General features: G+C 48.3%; 1 protein-coding gene across 6 annotated transcripts in view; it reads left to right on the forward strand.

Moving 5' to 3' along the window:
• RAB11FIP5 (RAB11 family interacting protein 5) overlaps positions 1-17,897 on the forward strand; it is a 108,609-nt gene extending 90,712 nt beyond the window's left edge. For all 6 annotated transcript variants that reach the window (XM_073342998.1, XM_073343002.1, XM_073343004.1 and 3 more), the window contains 2 exons: positions 11,447-11,633; positions 13,091-17,897. In XM_073342998.1, coding sequence (XP_073199099.1) covers positions 11,447-11,633; positions 13,091-13,303 — 400 coding nt within the window. In that variant the 3' untranslated portion in view covers positions 13,304-17,897. The remainder of the gene's footprint in view (positions 1-11,446; positions 11,634-13,090) is intronic.
• Positions 17,898-18,348: the final 451 nt, after the last annotated feature.

The following is an 18,348-nucleotide window of genomic DNA, read 5'->3' on the forward strand; positions in this document are numbered from 1 at the left end:
AATGCTAGGTAACAGGCAGTGTGTGGTCCCATCAGACTCTTTGTGTACAACACACACCAATTGGTTAGTCGCCATCTTCAAACTGACTGTATAGATAATCCAGGGCAGGTCTCATCTGTGGGAAGAAGGATTGGTTTCTGGTCGAGGCCCAGGACTGGGATCCGGGAGATCTGGATTCTGTTCTCATCTCTACCACTGATTCCTTCAATAGTATGAAGTTGGGCAAGTGACTTAAGCTCTAGATTCTTCAGTTTCTCCATCTGTAAAATGGGGATACTTGCCTCATGGGGCTGTTGTGAGGCATAACTCATTAATATTTGTAAAGTTCTTTGAGCTCCCCAGGTAAACGATGTTCACAGACTCATAGATACTAAGGTCAGAAGGGACCATTATGATCATCTCATCTGACCTCCTGCACAATGCAGGCCACAGAATCTCACCCACCCACTCCTGCAATAAACCTCTCACCTATAGTCTGAGCTACTGAAGTCCTCAAATCATGGTTTAAAGACTTCAAGGTGCAGAGAATCGTCCAGCAAGTGACCCGTGTCCCATGCTACAGAGGAAGGCAAACAACCTCCAGGGCCTCCTCCAATCTGCCCTGGAGGAAAATTCCTTCCCTACCCCAAATATGGCGATCAGCTGAACCCTGAGCATGTGGGCAAGATTCACCAGCCAGATACCTAGGAAAGAATTCTCTGTAGTAACTCAGATCCCACCCCATCTAACATCCCATCACAGGCCATTGGGCCTATTTACCATGAATAGTTAAAGATCAATTAATTGCCAAAATCATGTTATCCCATCATACCATCTCCTCCATAAACTTATCGAGTTTAATCGTGAAGCCAGATAGGTCTTTTGCCCCCACTGCTTCCCTTGGAAGGCTATTCCAGAACTTCACTCCTCTGATGGTTAAAAACCTTTGTCTAATTTCAAGTCTAAACTTCCTGACGGACAGTTTATATCCATTTGTTCTTGTGTCCACTTTGGTACTGAGCTTAAATAATTCCTCTCCCTCTCCGGTATTTATCCCTCTGGTATATTTATAGAGAGCAATCATATCTCCCCTCAACTTTCTTTTGGGTAGGCTAAACAAGCCAAGCTCTTTGAGTCTCCTTTCATAAGACAGGTTTTCCATTCCTCGGATCATCCTAGTAGCCCTTCTCTGTGCCTGTTCAAGTTTGAATTCATCCTTCTTAAACATGGGAGACCAGAACTGCACACAGTATTCCAGATGAGGTCTTACTAGTGCTTTGTATAACGGTACTAACACCTCCTTGTCTCTACTGGAAATACCTCGCCTGATGCATCCCAAGACCACATTAGCTTTTTTCACAGCCATATCCCATTGGCGGCTCATAGTCCTCCTGTGGTCAGCCAATACTCCAAGGTCCTTCTCCTCCTCCGTTACTTCTAATTGATGCGTCCCCAGCTTATAACTTAAATTCTTATTAATCCCTAAATGCATGACCTTACACTTCTCACTATTAAATTTCATCCTATTACTATTACTCCAGTTTACAAGGTCATCCAGATCCTCTTGTATGATATCCCGGTCCTTCTCTAAATTGGCAATACCTCCCAGCTTTGTATCATCCACAGACTTTATTAGCACACTCCCACTTTTTGTGCCAAGGTCAGTAATAAAAAGATTAAATAAGATTGGTCCCAAAACCGATCCCCGAGGAACTCCACTGGTAACCTCCCTCCAGTCTGATAGTTCACCTTTCAGTATTACCCGCTGTAGTCTCCCTTTTAACCAATTCCTTACCACCTTTCAATTTTCATACTGATCCCCATCTTTTCCAATTTAACTAATCATTCCCCATGTGGCACCGTATCAGGCGCCTTACTGAAATCTAGGTAAATTAGATCCAATGCATTTCCTTTGTCTAAAAAATCTCCTTCTTTGAGAAAGTAACAGATCAGGTTGGTTTGGCACGATCTACCTGTTGTAAAACCATGTTGTATTTTGTCCCATTTACCATTGACCTCAATGTCCTTAACTACTTCCTCCTTCAAAATTTTTTCCAAGACCTTGCATACTACAGATGTCAAACTAACAGGCCTGTAGTTACCCGGATCACTTTTTTTTCCTTTCTTAAAAATAGGAACTATGTTAGCAATTCTCCAGTCATATGGTACAACCCCTGAGTTTACAGATTCATTAAAATTTCTTGCTAATGGGCTTGCAATTTCGGGTGCCAATTCCTTTAATGTTCTTGGATGAAGATTATCTGGGCCCCCCGATTTAGTCCCATTAAGCTGTTTGAGTTTCGCTTCTACCTCAGATATGGTAGTATCTACCTCCATATCCTCATTCCCATTTGTCATGCTACCATTATCCCTAAGAATCTCATTAGCCTTATTAAAGACTGAGGCAAAGTATTTGTTTAGATATTGGGCCATGCCTAGATTATCCTCAACCTCCACTCCATCGTCAGTGTTTAGCGGTCCCACTTCTTCTTTCTTTGTTTTCTTCTTATTTATATGGCTATAGAACCTTTTACTATTGGTTTTAATTCCCTTTGCAAGGTCCAACTCTACATGGCTTTTGACCTTTCTCACTTTATCTCTACATGTTCTGACCTCAATAAGGTAGCTTTCCTTGCTGATCCCTCCCATCTTCCACTCCCTGTATGCTTTCTGCTTTTTCTTAATCACCTCTCTGAGATGCTTGCTCATCCAGCTTGGTCTACAGCTCCTGCCTATGAATTTTTTCCCCTTTCTTGGGATGCAGGCTTCTGCAGCTTTGACTTGAAGTAATCCCAGGCCTCCTCTGCCTTTAGATCCATAAATTCTTCAGTTCAATCCACTTCCCTAACTGATTTCCTTAATTTTTGAAAGTTAGCCCTTTTGAAATCAGAAACCCTAGTCACAGATCTATTTTTGTTTATCCTTCCATTTAGTTTGAACTGAATTAGCTCATGATTGGTTGAACCAAGGTTGTCCTCTACAACCATTTCTTCTATGAGGTCCTCACTGCTCACCAAAACCAAATCTAAAATGGCATCCCCTCTTATCGGTTCAGCAACTACTTGGTGAAGGAATCCATCAGCTATCGCATCTAGGAACATCTGAGCCCTATTATTATTACTAGCACTCGTCCTCCAGTCTATCTCTGGGAAGTTAGTCTCCCATGATCACACAATTTCCATTAGTATTTACTTCATTAAAAATGTTAAAGAGGGCTCTATCCATATCCAGATTGGATCCCGGCCGCCTATAGCGCACCCCAAGCACTATCCCAGGGGAGGCTCTAGTAGTTTTCTTCCCCAATGTGATTTTTGCCCAGACGGACTCCGTCTTATCCGTTCCATCGCTTCTTATTTCTTTACATTCTACCTCATCCTTGATCTACAGTGCTACTCCGCCACCTTTGCCTTTATTTCTGTCTTTCCTAAACAGCACCGACCCTTCAACACCCGTACTCCAGTCATGACGACTGTGCCACCAGGTCTCTGTTCTCCCTAGAATATCTGGTTTCACTTCCTGCACCAGTAGCTCTAGCTCCTCCATTTTGTCACCCGGGCTCCTCGCAGTAGTGTACAAAGATCTTCATTTTTGCTGTTTGGCCCCACTCACATTCTGCACCCGATTAGGCACGGACATTCTACCGCGAGTGTGACCTATTAGACTGGTATCCACACTGCCCTTCCTCCTTATTCCATTCTCCTACCCACGGCTGTATCCTTCTTACTTTGTTTTCTTCCCCCTCAATGCTAAAATCCGGCGTGGAGATTACCGGGACATCTCCCAACCATCTCCCACAAATTCCTAGTTTAAAGCTCTCTTAATCAGTTGTGCCAGCCTCCATCCTAGAAGTCTATTTCCTTCCCTACTCAGATGAAGTTCATCCCGAGAGAACTGTCCTCTGTCCATGAATGCCTCCCAGTGGCCATACATCCCAAACCCTCCTTATAGCACCACTGCCTGAGCCATCTGTTGATAGTCATAGTCTTGTCACTCCTTTGTTGCCCTTCTCTAGGAACAGGCAGAATCCCACTGAAGATTACCTGAGCCTCCATTTCCTTAAGCATCTTCCCCAGCCTGGCATAGTCTCCCTTGATATGTTCCAGTGAGAATCTACCAGTATCATTTGTTCCCACATGAAGGACAATCAGTGGATTCTTTCCCGCTCTCTTTAGGATCCTTTTCAACCTCAGGTCCACATCCCGTATCTTAGCTCCTGGAAGACAGCACACCCTTCTATTCTCTGGATCAGCTCTGGTTACAGGCCTGTCTGTTCTTCTCAGTACGGAGTCCCCGATCATGTAGACTGGCTTTTTCCTGGTGACAGTGCGATTCTCCGGTCTGTCCCCTGTTTCCTCTGGCTGCAAGTTCTTTCCATTCCTATTCTCCCTTTTAATCCTCTTCAACCCATCCTGTATCCTCCTGGGGCTCACATTTGGTGTAGTTTCCATTGACTCTTCCCCTTTTCCTATAGCACTAGCTGCTCTTCTCTTCTTCCTTGCCCTTTCACCTTCAGTGACCACCTGCTGAGCCCCTTCTTCATTTTCCAACTCTGCAAACCTGTTCTTGAGCTCTATTTCTCCTTCACTAGCCCGTCTTTTCCTCTGCCTGGTTCTCTTAGTCACATGCTTCCACTGTCCATTTTCTTCACCCAGCAGTCTCCCCTCAGAATTCTTCAGTCCTGCTTCCATCTGGAAGTCTGAGCTTTTCCCTTCAGCTGCCTCATGTCTTTGCTTCATAATCTGCTCGAACCCCCTTCGAAACTCAACCAGACTTTCCATCTACATCTCCAATCCTAGGATCTTCTCTTCCATCAGCTCTAGCAGACGGCACTTCATGCCGACAAAACTCTTTCCAGGTCCCCCCTCCAGGATCATGTACATACTGCAGCTTCCACATCCAGTCATCTTCATTGTGTCTTCCACTACAAGGGTCACTCCCACTGCTGCCTCTATAGCTGTCACAGCCTTCCCACCTACATCCTGTTCATCTTCTCCTCCAACAGAGCTCCCACTCCAACTCCCCTGTTTACAGCTCTGTTTGCTGGCTACTGCAGCTGTCTGATGTTGTAGAAGGACACACAATGTGACAAAGGAGGATCTTCAAATCTAGAGCAGGAACGAAAGATTTATTTGGGAAACAAGTCACCCGTCCAGCAGATAGAGAAATGTAGTGCTGGGGTCTGGGGCAGCTGTTCCAGGGAAGGCTGACTGGGGAGGGAGGGGGGCTGGAAATCATTGAGGAGGGGCTGGCTCTGGTGGAAAGAGAACTTCTCGCCAGGTTTCTGTTCTTGGGCTGCTTGTGTACAGCCCCACGGATAGACAGAGCGGGTCTCAGCCAGTCACAGCTGGAGTGGTGTCAGTCGGAATGGGAGAGACACATTTGGCTTAGGTCTGTAACTTCCACCCTCCAGGCTCTTCTGCGCCGGAGCCCGGAGAGTGTGAGGGTGTGGAGCGGGAGGGGGTGATCGAAGCCTCCTGGAGGTTCTGCTCACACGCCAGTTTGGAAGGGCGAATCGAAGATGGAGTCAGAAAATTCTGAGGAGGGCTCCGCTGAGATGAGCGGAGGCAGCTCGCCTCTCTGGGGCCAATTCTGTCGCCACCCTGCAGCCAGGGAGGGCTCTTGTCGTAAAACCAGAGTGGTTGGGGTGAGGCAGGACGTGGGGAGTCTCCTGCAGTGCATGCTGGAGAGGCCGCCCGTGCAGCGACTCCCTGCTGCTCTGCTCAGCGAGGGCTTGGAGCTGGAGGCAGTGGATGGACAACTGGAATGCATCCACAGGCCATGCCCTGCTGTGGAGTAGCCGCATGAGAGGCGTGGAGGTGGAGTTGCAGCCATGGAACAGGTCCGCTGCCATGGAAGCGGCCTGGGTAGGAAAACATTCCTACCACCCCCACCTCCTGCCCCTGGAGACACTCCCCCGTTCGCAGCAACCTGACTTCGCTAAGATGCTGAGTAAGTACGTGTGGGACTATTGTACTGTGGCACAAGCATGGGCAGGAAGGGGGCTGGAGGACAGTCCTCGGCAGACTTCCCCAACTACTTTCCACTAGTCCAGCCTCAAAGTGCCAGGAGCAGGACTCCTGCACCTTCCCCTTCCTCACCATAATGACAGCGATTCCAGCACTCAGTGTTTTGCTTGCCAGGTGGTGGTGGGTCACAGTAGCAATGCTAGAGCTGTCAGCTGTCACTCTCTGCTTTAATATTCCACCTACGCAAACAGAAACAGATGCAAACCGGGCAGGTGGACAGCCGGTGAAGGGGGGAATAAGCACTTTGGTATCTGCCCTTACTGCTTCCAGGTCAGTTCACGCAAGGAAAACCAAGCTGGTGCAGGGGAAGATCTTCTGCCCAGAACATGGTGGGATGTTTTATGTTAGCTGTTCATGGTGGCTGCAACAGATCCGGGCCTGGTTTCATATAGGTTCAGAGATTTTAAAATATTGTTAGCTAATCTGACCTCCTGCGTAACACAGGCCATAAAATTTCACCTAGTAACTCTTGTATATAGACTGTCTCATGACAGAACCAGGCTGATCTGCAACTTACTCACTTGTAGGCAAAAATGTCCTACTCTGGATTTAATTTTCAGCAGCTGCTTAAGTCCGTCTTCCCTCCGTTACTGATCTAATTGCCTGTAAATTTGAGGTTTATATGAATTTGCCTAAAAGTTTGCACCCTAGATCTTAAACCCCAGAGCTAATTTTACGCTCCCATAAAACACTGCTAATGGAACTGAGTCAGAAAATAGCTTTTCCCATGTCATTGCAGGTCAGCTGCACCCACAGTTCAGAAAATTCACATGGGGAGCGGCGTTTCTCACAATACCTTTGATCTATCTGCTCCTTGGAGTGGCACAATATTGCTGAAAGGGAACCTAATTGGTGACGCCAGCAGATTGTGAGGCTAGAGCTGGGCGTTACTTAGGATTAACTGCCCAACAACGTTGTTAATGCAGAGTTAAGATTCCCCAGCACTGCTTTGTGTCCCACCAGAACAAGGAGGGTGGCTGAGCTGAAACCTCTGCAAACCAGGAAATACAAATGGTCTCCCCTGCAATGCCGCAACCGTAGCTCTGTCCCTTGGAGCTGGCAGCACCACGGGAACCACATTAACCATCTGGAAAACAAACTTGTAAGGAGAGGTGCAGTGATCATGTTAAGTATTCTTCTCCACTTCCCTGGCACGTTATACCTTCAAGCGTATTACAGACTAACAGGAACGATACCTAGGGAATCCAGTCGACATTGGCGTTCCTGGCTCCCAGGCCTGTTCTCAGACTCCTCTGGACTTTAAATAGCTATGTTAAAACTCCTGGATTTCCAACTAATTGTCTAGAAATACCTGTGGCCGTGACTGCATTGACTTGGCTTCTCACTGACAGCTGCTGCTTTCCTGTAGGAAATCTCTCTTTACCTGGTATGTGGCCCAGGAAGCATTGCTCAATAGATGAGGCAGGAGAAGCTGTAGTGAAGATTGACAACTAGGCCATCGCTCTATTCTTGTTAATGTTAAACCGCTGTGAAAGTCACGAAAACTGACCCTTTCAGGAGCCTCCAGGTGCTTATCAACTGAAATGTAAGCTCCAGGATACCTCTGTGATGGAGGTCATTAGGCATCCAGTTTGTCAGGGAAATTGAGGCACCGAGAGGCTGAGAGATTCGTCTGAAATTGCGTGATGAGTCAGTAGACAGAGCTTGGATTAGAACTGGAGACTGCTGACGCTAGTCTTGTGTTGTAACCACTAGACCACACTCTCTCCCTCTTGCTGGTATAACAAATGCCAACAGTATGGCAACTGCCACCTTGGAAAGATACGTAGGTTTTAAGGCCAGAAGGGACCATTCTGATCATCTAGTCAGACCTGTACTACAGAAGCCAGAGAACCTCAGCCAGTGCTTTCAGTTTGAGCTAGGGTGAATGTTCTAGAAAGACCTCGAGCCTTGAGTTAGACCCCAAGTGGTGGAGAACCCACCGCCTCCTGAGGTAAGTTGTTCCAATGGTTAATTACCCTCAGCGCTAAGTATATAAAAGCTCAGCAGTTTAACATACCAGCTGCCTCTTACGTGTGCCAAATGTGTCTGCCATTAATCTGCTGTGCTGATCAAATCCAGTGCAACTTTTTAAACAGTCCTTTGGGATTTCAGGGACAGGCCTGCAAAATGCGGTTTTTCTGTTCCGTTAGTCCCTCACGCAGTGTGTGCTGGAGGGAAAGTGCCTTGAGGCCGGCTCCCCGATCTTTTTTTATGTGTGTCCCCCACCTCCTGGGCCTTGCAAAGCCAGGAGCTGGATACTAGTCATAAGGTAACTTGGTATGGCAAATGCAGCCGCTGCTGTCTGTTCAAAGTAACTCTTTCCCCGCAGTCCTGGCTGCAGACAACTCTTCGGTTGATTGGGGGATACTGGACAGGAATGAGGCACTGCTGGAAAAATAAAAATACTTTTGCCAGCTTTTTTGGGGGGCGGAGGCGGGGGGAAGAATCTCCCAAAATTCCACAGCAGGCGAAGGCTATAATGCATCCCCTGCCTAGCAGGAGAACTAAGAAACTGCACGCAGCCTGAGCTGGGGGAGAAATGAACTTTCTTCTGACCATATCTGTGACAACTCTTGATCATCCCTTTGTGGTCCCAGCTTGCATCTAGAAGCTGTCCCCTCAGTGAGCTTGGGCCAGAGAAAGTACCTTCAATGTCTAAAATGTTCCTGTAGGCAGAGGAGCTGTGTCTTCTGGGGATACTCTTTTCTGCCAATCAGTCCCCATGTGAATCTCTTGTTAGGGGTTTCAACCCCTTCCTTTTCCCTTCCACTATGTTTTTCTCTCTTGGGCTGACTGGGCGAGTATTGTGCGCTCTCAGATGCTGAGTAGGAAGCCTTTGACCAGACTGATGGCCATGTGAGGGTACCATGGAATTTGGGACCAATTATGTTTAGGCCTGACTGCTCAGCTGTCTTGCCCTTGCCCTCCTAGCTGGAAGGCTTGCTCAGAGGGGGGTTGTAGTACGTGGGACTAAAATCTCCCACAGTGATCAGTAACCAGATAATGTGGAGCATCCCTGCTGGTCCACCAACAAGTTGGAATAGGAAGGAAGCTTCCAAAACTGACCAGGTAAGGGCCAAGGATGTTCTTTGTGTTGCATGAAGCTGGAATTCAGGAATGCAGAGTTTCTGATCCGTCCTCTCTCCATTCACAGCTTTTAGCTAGAGGAAGCTTCATAACTTGTTTGTGTTGTAAATGGCTTTGGGCTGAACCTGAGTTAACCTTTTCAAGGCACAAGTTTCAAGCCTGGTATCCCCTGTGCTTAGCTAGAAATTGAGGGGGAACGTGCTTTAGTGGGTAGCGCACAGGCCTGAAAATGAGGAGAGAAGAGGTTGTGGTCCCATTGACCTTGGCCAGTGCCGTTCTCTTCTGCGCAGCCATTGTGCCATCTGTAAATGCAGTGTGCTTGCCTGCCTCCCTGGAGTGTTGTGAGAACTGATGCATGCTTGCAAAGCGCTTTGCGTTCCTCTGATGGGTTACGTAATGTGTTAGCTTGCGTATGCATCAGCTATGGTTATAATTCTTCGCAGGGTAGCTGCTGCGTGTGTGGAGTAAAACTGCTTCACGGCATTTCGGTTTGTGTTTATTACTAAATGTCATGGCACAGATTTCACGTATAACCTGCACATCACCTCCTGTCTTCCCCATTAGGAGTTGGCAGCGCAGTTTGCCTTGGGACACTTCTCTGTCCATTGTTTTGTGGGGAGCCCAAACTTCAGCCCAAAGGACAAACGCCGCCTGGCTGAGGCCAGAAATGAACCTCCAGCCTTGCTTGTGACTGCAGGGGGAGGAGTGGGGCAGCAGCTGGTAGAAAAGCCGTTGCCCGCTCGTCTGTCAGGGAAGGTGCACGCAAATGCTGTGCTTGCGCCTATCGGTTTGGGTAATGTATTTTGGTGCAAATTCTGTGGTGCTCTTAGCCACCATGGCAAACTGCCAGGAGCCCATCTGGTGCAGTCCTACTGGCGTGGGTGCATGGGGCCAGGGGATTGTTGGGGCGTGCATGGTGTATCCTCGCTGTAATCCCTAAAGTGGGCAAGTCACGGAATCTTTTCCAGTATACTGCAGTATACTGTCTGAAATACACCAAGACAAATCAGACTTTTAGGGTTGTGTATGTTTACACCAGGGATGGGCAAACTTTTTGGCCCAAGGGACACATCTGGGTATGGAAATTGTAGGGCGGGCCATGAATGCTCACAAAATTGGGGGTTGGGGTGCGGGAGGGAGTGAGGATTAGGGCTGGGGGTGTGGGCTCTGGGATGGGACCAGAAATGGGGAGTTCAGGGTGCGAGAGGTGGCTCCAAGCTGGGGCAGAGGGTTGGGGTGCAGGGGGGAGGGCTTCAGCTGGGGGTGTGAGCTCTAGGGGGGGCTGGGGACTGAGAGGTTGGGGATGCAGGAGGGTGCTCTGGGCTGGGACTGAGGGGTTCGCAGGGCGGGAGGGGGATCAGGGCAGGGGGCTGGGGCATGAGAGGGTGTCAGGGGTGCAGGCTCCAGATGGCGCTTACCGGAAGCAGCAGCATGTACCCCCTCCAGCTCCTACACGGAGGTGTGCCAGTTCCTGGCCAATGGGAACTGTGGGGACAGCGCTTGGGGCAGGGGCAGTGCGGAACCCCCTGGCTGCCCCTATGCATAGGAGCCGGACGGGGGGGACATGCTGCTGCTTCCAGGAGCCGTGCAGAGCCATGGCATGCATGGAGTGGGGCAAGTCCCGACCCTGTTCCCCAGCTGGAACTCGAGGGCTGGATTAAAACATCTGAAGGGCCGAATGTGGCCCCTGGGTCGTAGTTTGCCCACCTCTGGTTTACACCCTAAAATAGGGCAGTTATGACTTGGTGGAGTCAGCAGATCTGCAAAGTTCTCATAGATGGGGAAATAGCCAATAGGCAGCCTACCAGCTGTGGGTCATTGTGGTACGTAACTCCCCAGCCAGTCAGTCGTGGCTCCAAACGCTATCCCAAGGGGGCCCAGACTTGGTCAACAAGGTCCTCAGCTGGGCAAAGAGCCCTGGGCCTCAGAGCTATGCCTAAGTTACCCAAAATGGAGCAGATTGAATCACTGTGTCACTGCAGGCCCCAGCATGTAATGCTGCGATCTTGGTTGGAGCAGCCCACGGAGACAGTGGGTGCCAGCAAGCAGTTGGGCCTGACTGCCTGTATCAGGAAGAATTGCATCCTGGGATTTGTAGTCTCCAGGGGTCCTATCTCTGTCTCAGAACTTTCGGGCTGCATTGCTCTGTGGGCCATTTCCTCCTCCCCCTCCCCTCCTCAAGAGCAGGTAAACATTCAGTGCGGTGCATGGTGGAGGATGCAGCTGTGTGGAACCCACTGACTGATGTACTGCTCCCTTCCCCCACTGGCAGAGAAACCAAAGGGCAGACGTGCTTCCCCGTCCCCCAGCTCTGTGTGGTGCTAACTCTCTGATTTCCTTGCTCCCTTTAGTCCTCATCCAGTGAAGCCCATAAGTGCTGCAGTGGCAGAGGTCTCCGGGGAGAAGAAGCAGCACAGGTCCACCTTGACCACTGCCCTGAGCAGCGGCCTGGAAAAGCTGAAGACTGTCACCACGAGTAGTGTCCAGCCAGTGACTCCTTCATCGCAGCTGGAGAAAATGGAGTCCAAAAAGCTAAAGGTAGGGTCACCACCACTGACCTATAGCGCATATTCTCCTCCCGCACGGATTTACGTCTCCTATTGATGCTTAGTTACAGTGGTGATTGAAGGCCTAGAAATACCTAGCAGAGATACCACTGTGTGTGAGAACCCCTTACACCACTGAATCAGCAGAACTGCAGATATTACCCCAGACTCCAGCCACCAGTCCCTGTTCTAAGCACTGGGCAGGACCCTGCTCTGATTAGGGATGGTGAGCATGTTATCTGCTCTTTCCTTTACTGTCTGGACTCTGATGTTTCCTTGTCTCTCTCCGGCTGAGCGGGGTTTCACAGTGCATGTTCAGCCGTACGGAACCAGCAGGGTAACAACAAGATACTGCAATTGCTGCACTGCCCCTGACTTTACAATCTCAGGGAAAATCTAAGGCCATGTCAACAGTGCAGCCGGGTGCGTCGCTCCCAGACCCGGTAGACAAACTCCTATTAGCTCCATTTGAACTAGCGTGCCAAGAACAGCAGCGTGGGGGGTGAGGCATTGGTGGTGGCTTGGGGTAGCCAGCTGAGTCCAAGCCCGCCTGACCCCCTCCGTCCGAGCTCAGGTGGCTAACCCGTGCCTTTGCCAGCGGCACAACGTCCACACTGCTGTTCTTAGTGCACTCGTGCAAGTCTCCCCATGCTGCATAGACATATCCCAAATGGTTCTGCCTGCTGGGGAGGGTGGGAAGTTTCTAATAAGGCAGTACTGGCTGGGTGCATTCAAAAGCCAGTGTGTGCTGACTGGCAAACCACAAAGTCTCTTGATAAGTTCATGGATGCTTTCATCTCCCTTTCCCATGGCTATTGCAATTCCTTGCTCTTTGCTTCCCCCAATTCCAGTTCTCCAGACTCTATTGTGTGTAAGTTGCTGTGTCAACGCAGGGGGCTGGACTTGGATGGCTTCTCGAGGCCCCCTCCAGCCCTACTTCTGTGATTCCCATGTACACAGAAATGCCACCACATCACTGTCACGCTCAAACACCCCCGCTGATGCTCCCTGTGCATCTCCGGATCCAGCCTGCAACCACCTGTCTTAAATTCTTCCACCCCCAGCTCGCAGATCTTGTCTGTGTCTACTCCCATGTGCTCATCTACCTGCAGTCTCCTCTCCATCCCTTCACTGCTTCCTCTGCAGCTCCTGCACTGTTCAGTCTCCATTACGCTTAGGGTCTCTGCTCTACACTGAATTTGTCCCCCTCTTACAGTGTAGCCCTATAACTGTACAGTGCTTTAGGATGCCACTTACACGAAAGCTGCCATGCAAAATATACAGAACTGAAACATGCACAGATTATTTTCTAGTGCACACAGATCTGTCTGAGTCACAAGCTGGATTCAGTTACTTACCATGCATACAGTTTCCAGGTGTATTTTGCAAGGTACAGAGAAGGTCTCATTTAAGCTCACCAGGCCTGCTTCTTTTTTGTTCCTGCTGTAGGATGCTGCTCTGCCTGACCAGTCTGCCAAGTACTATCACCTGACCCATGATGAACTCATCCAGCTGCTGCTGCAGAGGGAGAAGGAGCTAAGCAGGAAGGAGGAGCATGTCCATGAACTGGAGAACTACATTGACCAGCTGCTGGTGCGCATCATGGAACAGTCTCCCACCCTCCTTCAGATCCCCCTGGAAAAAAACACGACCAGCAAGTAACCTCTGCTCAGAGATCTCCTTGGCGTCACTTGCCCACAGCACTCCAGCAATAAACACGCCAAAGACACCTGATTCTGCCCCTGCGCACACACTGTCCCCACCTCTTACAAGTAAAACCCAAGAGGGCTCTGGTGCCCACACAAATTTGCTGAGAGTCTTTCAGTAAAGACTAGCTGTATCACCTAACAAATGTGCTCTAGATCCAGGAAATGACTACATTGGGGCATAGAACACTGCAATGCCCAGCCCATGAACTGGACTTCTCCCCCATGGCCTGGCAGAGTGGTTCAGGAACATCTTGCACAGAGCTCCTGCCAAAGCCGTAACGAGTCCCTGGAACTGGACGTCTGAAAATTGGAAATGTGCCAACTAGCCCCTGGCTTCGAGCTACCACCCCTGCCTGTGTTCCCAAATGACCCTGTTCTATCGGAAATGAGGTGTCCTGGCTTGCTAGAAAGTTCTCTGAATCGCTGCCACTGCTGAGGAATTTTACATGTGACACCTGAAAATCACAAGTGTGTGGCTCTTCCCCATGTTGCTGTACATGTCAGTGTGGCAAGGGATGAGTGGGAGGTCTAGCTTCACCTCTCTTGTGTTTCGATGGGCACCATTTCTTTGCCAGCCCAAAGGAAAGGGTTCCCCATCCAATTGGCAAGCTTCTCTCTAAGCACTAAGTTCCTGGACGTATGGGAGATGAGACAAAAAGTGACACTGGTGAAATCGGCTGAGCGTGACTGAGCATGTGTCCGTGCTGGAGCACGAGCTGTGTTGGTAACTTTACTGCAAGTTTGCCTCTGTGACAAAACCAACTCTTCCTTACCCAGCTCAGACTAGAATTTCATCCCCAGGGCTTCCGGGGAAGGGACCTGTCAATGTTCGTGCAGCATCTGTCCCATAGAACTTCCTTCACAAAGCCACCTTACCAATCACCCATGTGTATGCTATAGGCACGCACTGTGGACTTGTTGGCATCAGTCACTGCTGATATTTCTGCACAGTGCTGTCTCATTCAACGCCTCTTTCCATGTTTACATGGCGTGTTTGAAACCACCATGGCCCTTGACACTACTTGCCTACTTCTTTTTATGTGTCTTTTTTTAATGTGCCTGGAAGATGCCGTAAGAAACAGAAGCTAGAGTGTGACTGCGTGCCCTGTCTGCGTGCATGACAGCAAATTTAGCCAGACACCAGACAGACAGTCTGTAATAAACTAGCAATTCACCACTCTAAAATTACCCCCAGGATTAACATTATGTCTAGGGCTTTCTCCCATCTATTTCGACATCAAGACTCTTAAATCTTGTGCCAGTGCCTAGATGTTTCACTGGGCCAGCACTCTCAGGAGGTGTATATGTAGCGTTCGATTTTGGGGCCTCAATGAACAAGCTCCTTGTTGGCTGGTTGGTTTAGTCGCTGCAGATATGGTGAGTCTGAGGCTTGAGTATGACTGGTACATCTGGCCACAGTAGAAAACAGCATAGTTGCTGGTTCTGATGTGCCCTTGGGCGGGGCCAGAAGTTGCTGCTGTCTTCCATTTGGGTTTTTAGCTCTTGTCAGTTTCTTCCCTCTGCTCCATCAAGGTGTTGGGTGGCAGGTCCTCTTGCAAGTGAAAGAGCGGCTGTGTTATCCCATCAAGACAGTGAGGACAGGGCCTGACACCTAACTCGAGTTGGACTTCAGTGCCCTCAGCTGGGCAAAGGGGCATTGTTTCCACTGGAACCCCTGAAGTTTTTGCTGTCGTTTTTAAGCTTTTTTCACATTCTTTCACTACCTGTTGAAATGTATTAAATTGACTTCAGAAAGTTGTGCCTTTTTGTAATAGAATAAAGGCAGTTTCCTGTTAAAATGGTTGATTCTTTAAACCCAACCTGCAGTCCAATGGATTATTGTCCTTACCTAGCCCAGCCTTGCAAAATTCTACTTGCCCGCCAGGCTCAGGTAAGTTGGAGGTGGTGTTGGTTTGTTTTTTAAGGCAAATAAATCAGACCATCCTGGGCAAATGGTGGGCAAGTAGCTTTGTGTTCTGGGGCTGGAACACTTTTATGTAAGGCTGGTGTAAATGAGGTCCTCTGTTAGTCCCTTTGAAAACACTGGCCATGAGCATTTCGGTCCTATTTGACTTTGTTTCTAATAGGAAAGAAGTCTGGGGTTTGCACTTGTCTGCCTGCATTGTTGTTCTTTGTGTGCATGTGTCTTGGGGAAGGCGGGGTTTTAAGAAGTGTATCCAGCTTTTCTTTCTTCATACAAGTTCAAGTACTTGCACGTACAATCAAAAGGTTCCCCTAGAGTGAGAGCCAGGTCCCTTTCCTGGTTGTATGCCTCTTGGAAAATGTCTTCCTTTTATGTGAGGAGGAGTTACATGCAGTGTGGTATAAGGAGGCAAAACTTGCGTAAAAACAATTATGCAACTAAACCTACCACACCAGGGCATGGAAGGGAGGGCATAATCAAAGACAGCTGAGCTGGAATATGGAGGCCTGTGTCAGATGGGCATTAAAAAGGAGGGAAGTCTGTAGTATTTCATCTCTGTGAGAATAAATGTGTCCACGCTGGCTTTTCAGCAGCCTGTGTATAAAAGATGCATGCCCCGTTCGGTCTGTCCTCTGAAATATACCTGCTTCCTTGGCACCGATGTGGGACTGGCATCATTTCACTGTTCTTCCAGCGTACCATTCAGCAGAAACGTATGAGACCAAATCATGCTGCCTGGTACCAAACCATTCCTCATGTTGGCTTGATCCCTGGACAGCCTCTAGAGCCAATTAGTTGCTCCCTTGGCTAGTCTTTCTTGTAGAATTTTGTTTCATCTTCTCATCCTGAGGACTGACTTATTGTAGGTGCTTTCTACACCCACACAAGTGCTAATGTTTTGAAAGAGCTCTCTGCACCCCTATCCACTGCTTCTTAATCCTTTTGTTATGATTTAATCACATCTACAAAATCTCTCTGCCTTAGACGGTTTTCTGCCTTGTCGAAGCTTGAATGTTTGCCACTTTATCTATTCAAGATAACCTTGAAGAGCTGCTTCACAAAGAACTGTACCAGGACAATGGACTTGTTTAACGATAAGCCTGTTTCTTTTCCATGACCTGTCCTTCTCCCTCTGAAGGTCACTGCTGTGTGATTGAACCCCATAGGCCACCTTACACCAAAAGAATCCACTCAGTGAGAAGTTGTACATAGCCTAAAACGCTACCAAGCAGATAGCTTTAAAATGTTCAAGCCTTGATTCTACACGAGCAGGGATGCTCTGAGAAACCATCTGGGAGACTCCGCGTTCTTGGTGGAGCAGGTACTGCATGGGCAGCACAACATCTGAGTTAACCAAAGTTAGTGTGTGGGGAGTATGGCACAAACCTAATGATTGTCTTGGCTAAGAGGGTGTTGTACCTCCCTCCCCTGTTATGGGTGTCATCTAATTGACCGTTAGACTTTTCAGAAGTCAGGCATTTGTGATTGAACTTTGGCTAGGGAAAGGCATCCTTGAGGAGAGGTTTCTTTGGTAAGTCCACTTACTGTTTTGTCCTCCATTCCTCCACTACCTTACAAAACTTCCTTCCCAAGAGATTATGCGCCACATAACGGAGCAGAGAATGTTAAATATGCCACAAGTGTCCAGAGAACTCGGTTAAAACCAAAGTGGCTATTTAATTAACTTCATTTGGTACTAAAAAAATGTATTGGAGAGCCTGATGTGAAGATTTTAAAATGTAGATGTCTTACAAAAAGGAGGTAGGAGAGAGCGGAGTACAATAGAAATGTATCTGTCTAAAAACGATTGATGTTCCTGTCCTGTATCCGTATTTAAAGGAGGTGGTTGTGTGAAAACAAGGAGTTGAAAATATGTCATTGTCCCTATGTACCAGTCTAATGCTGGAACCCTCTTGGTGAGGGTTAGTCACTGCAGGTGAGATGACTTTTATATGTCTAGATCACCTGCTGTCAACAGTGTGCCTATTTATTCAGTTTTGAAACAAGGCCATTCCCGTAACTTTGTCTTTCATCCCAGTATATTCGGCCTCTTCCCCCCACACAAACTGCTTTGCAGGGTTTTTCTGCAGATGTGCAGCTGATTGCGTTTGTCATGCTTTGTTGTCACCCCAAAGGGTCAGTAAACTTTTTTTTAAAAAGAAAGCCCATCAAGCAGTCTGTTTCTTTATTTTCTCTTCCGGTCAGGGACGAAGGGGGTACAGAAGAGATGTCCAGTAATGCCCTTAAACTGGAACAAACCTGAGGGGATATGGATACTGAACAGTGTTTTGTAAACTCAGTCTATTTGAGTTGGTTGATCTTGTTTGTAAAAAAAACCGTGTTATGTTCTGTGCTATAAATGAGTGTTGGAAATGCACCCAAAAAAACAGGGTTAAGAGTGTTCCAATCTGGGGGGTATGTTGATTTCCGTAATCTTTACAGAGTTGGGAAGAGGGTTCTGCTTATGTTTCTTGATTTAACAGTTGCAACTAATGTTTATAAAGAGCTTGTTATTTACGTTTTAAGCACTTTAAAAAAAATAAAAATTGTTCAAGCTGTTCCTAGACACGTCTGATTTACTGATGGGAAGGGCTGTGCTAACTGGTGCTTGGGAACTGAGTGATCGGTTAACTTCCCCCCCACGCGAAATAGAATGATGGTCTCCTATCGGTTTCTCTCTTTAGGAGTCGGGTCTGTTATTTTTCATTCACACGGAGGTCCCTGTGCTTCAGGAGCAGCGTGTCTGTATCGATCACAGTTTGATTGGTTGTGGTTTAGAGCTCAGGTCAGACTCCCACCCAGGCTAGTAACCCACCCACTTTGCAGTGAGGATCCAGACTCAATCACTTGAGTGCTGATAGTCCTCCAAATGCCTGCCCAGAAGGACAGATGGATTCTCCCACAATTCACTGGGATAGAATCCTAGCAGCAGAACCATGGGATGTGCCCCCAGAAGTCCACGCATGGGGTGGCTGCTGCAAAACTGAGGCTATAGTAACTTAGGTGGGGCTTTGCAGTGGCTGCTTACACCTGGGCGGGGCGGGGCTAGGCTAGGCTAACCTGGGTGCTGATCA

The sequence above is a fragment of the Lepidochelys kempii genome, chromosome 4 (genome assembly GCF_965140265.1).
Source record: "Lepidochelys kempii isolate rLepKem1 chromosome 4, rLepKem1.hap2, whole genome shotgun sequence".
Taxonomy (NCBI): Eukaryota; Metazoa; Chordata; order Testudines; family Cheloniidae; genus Lepidochelys; species Lepidochelys kempii.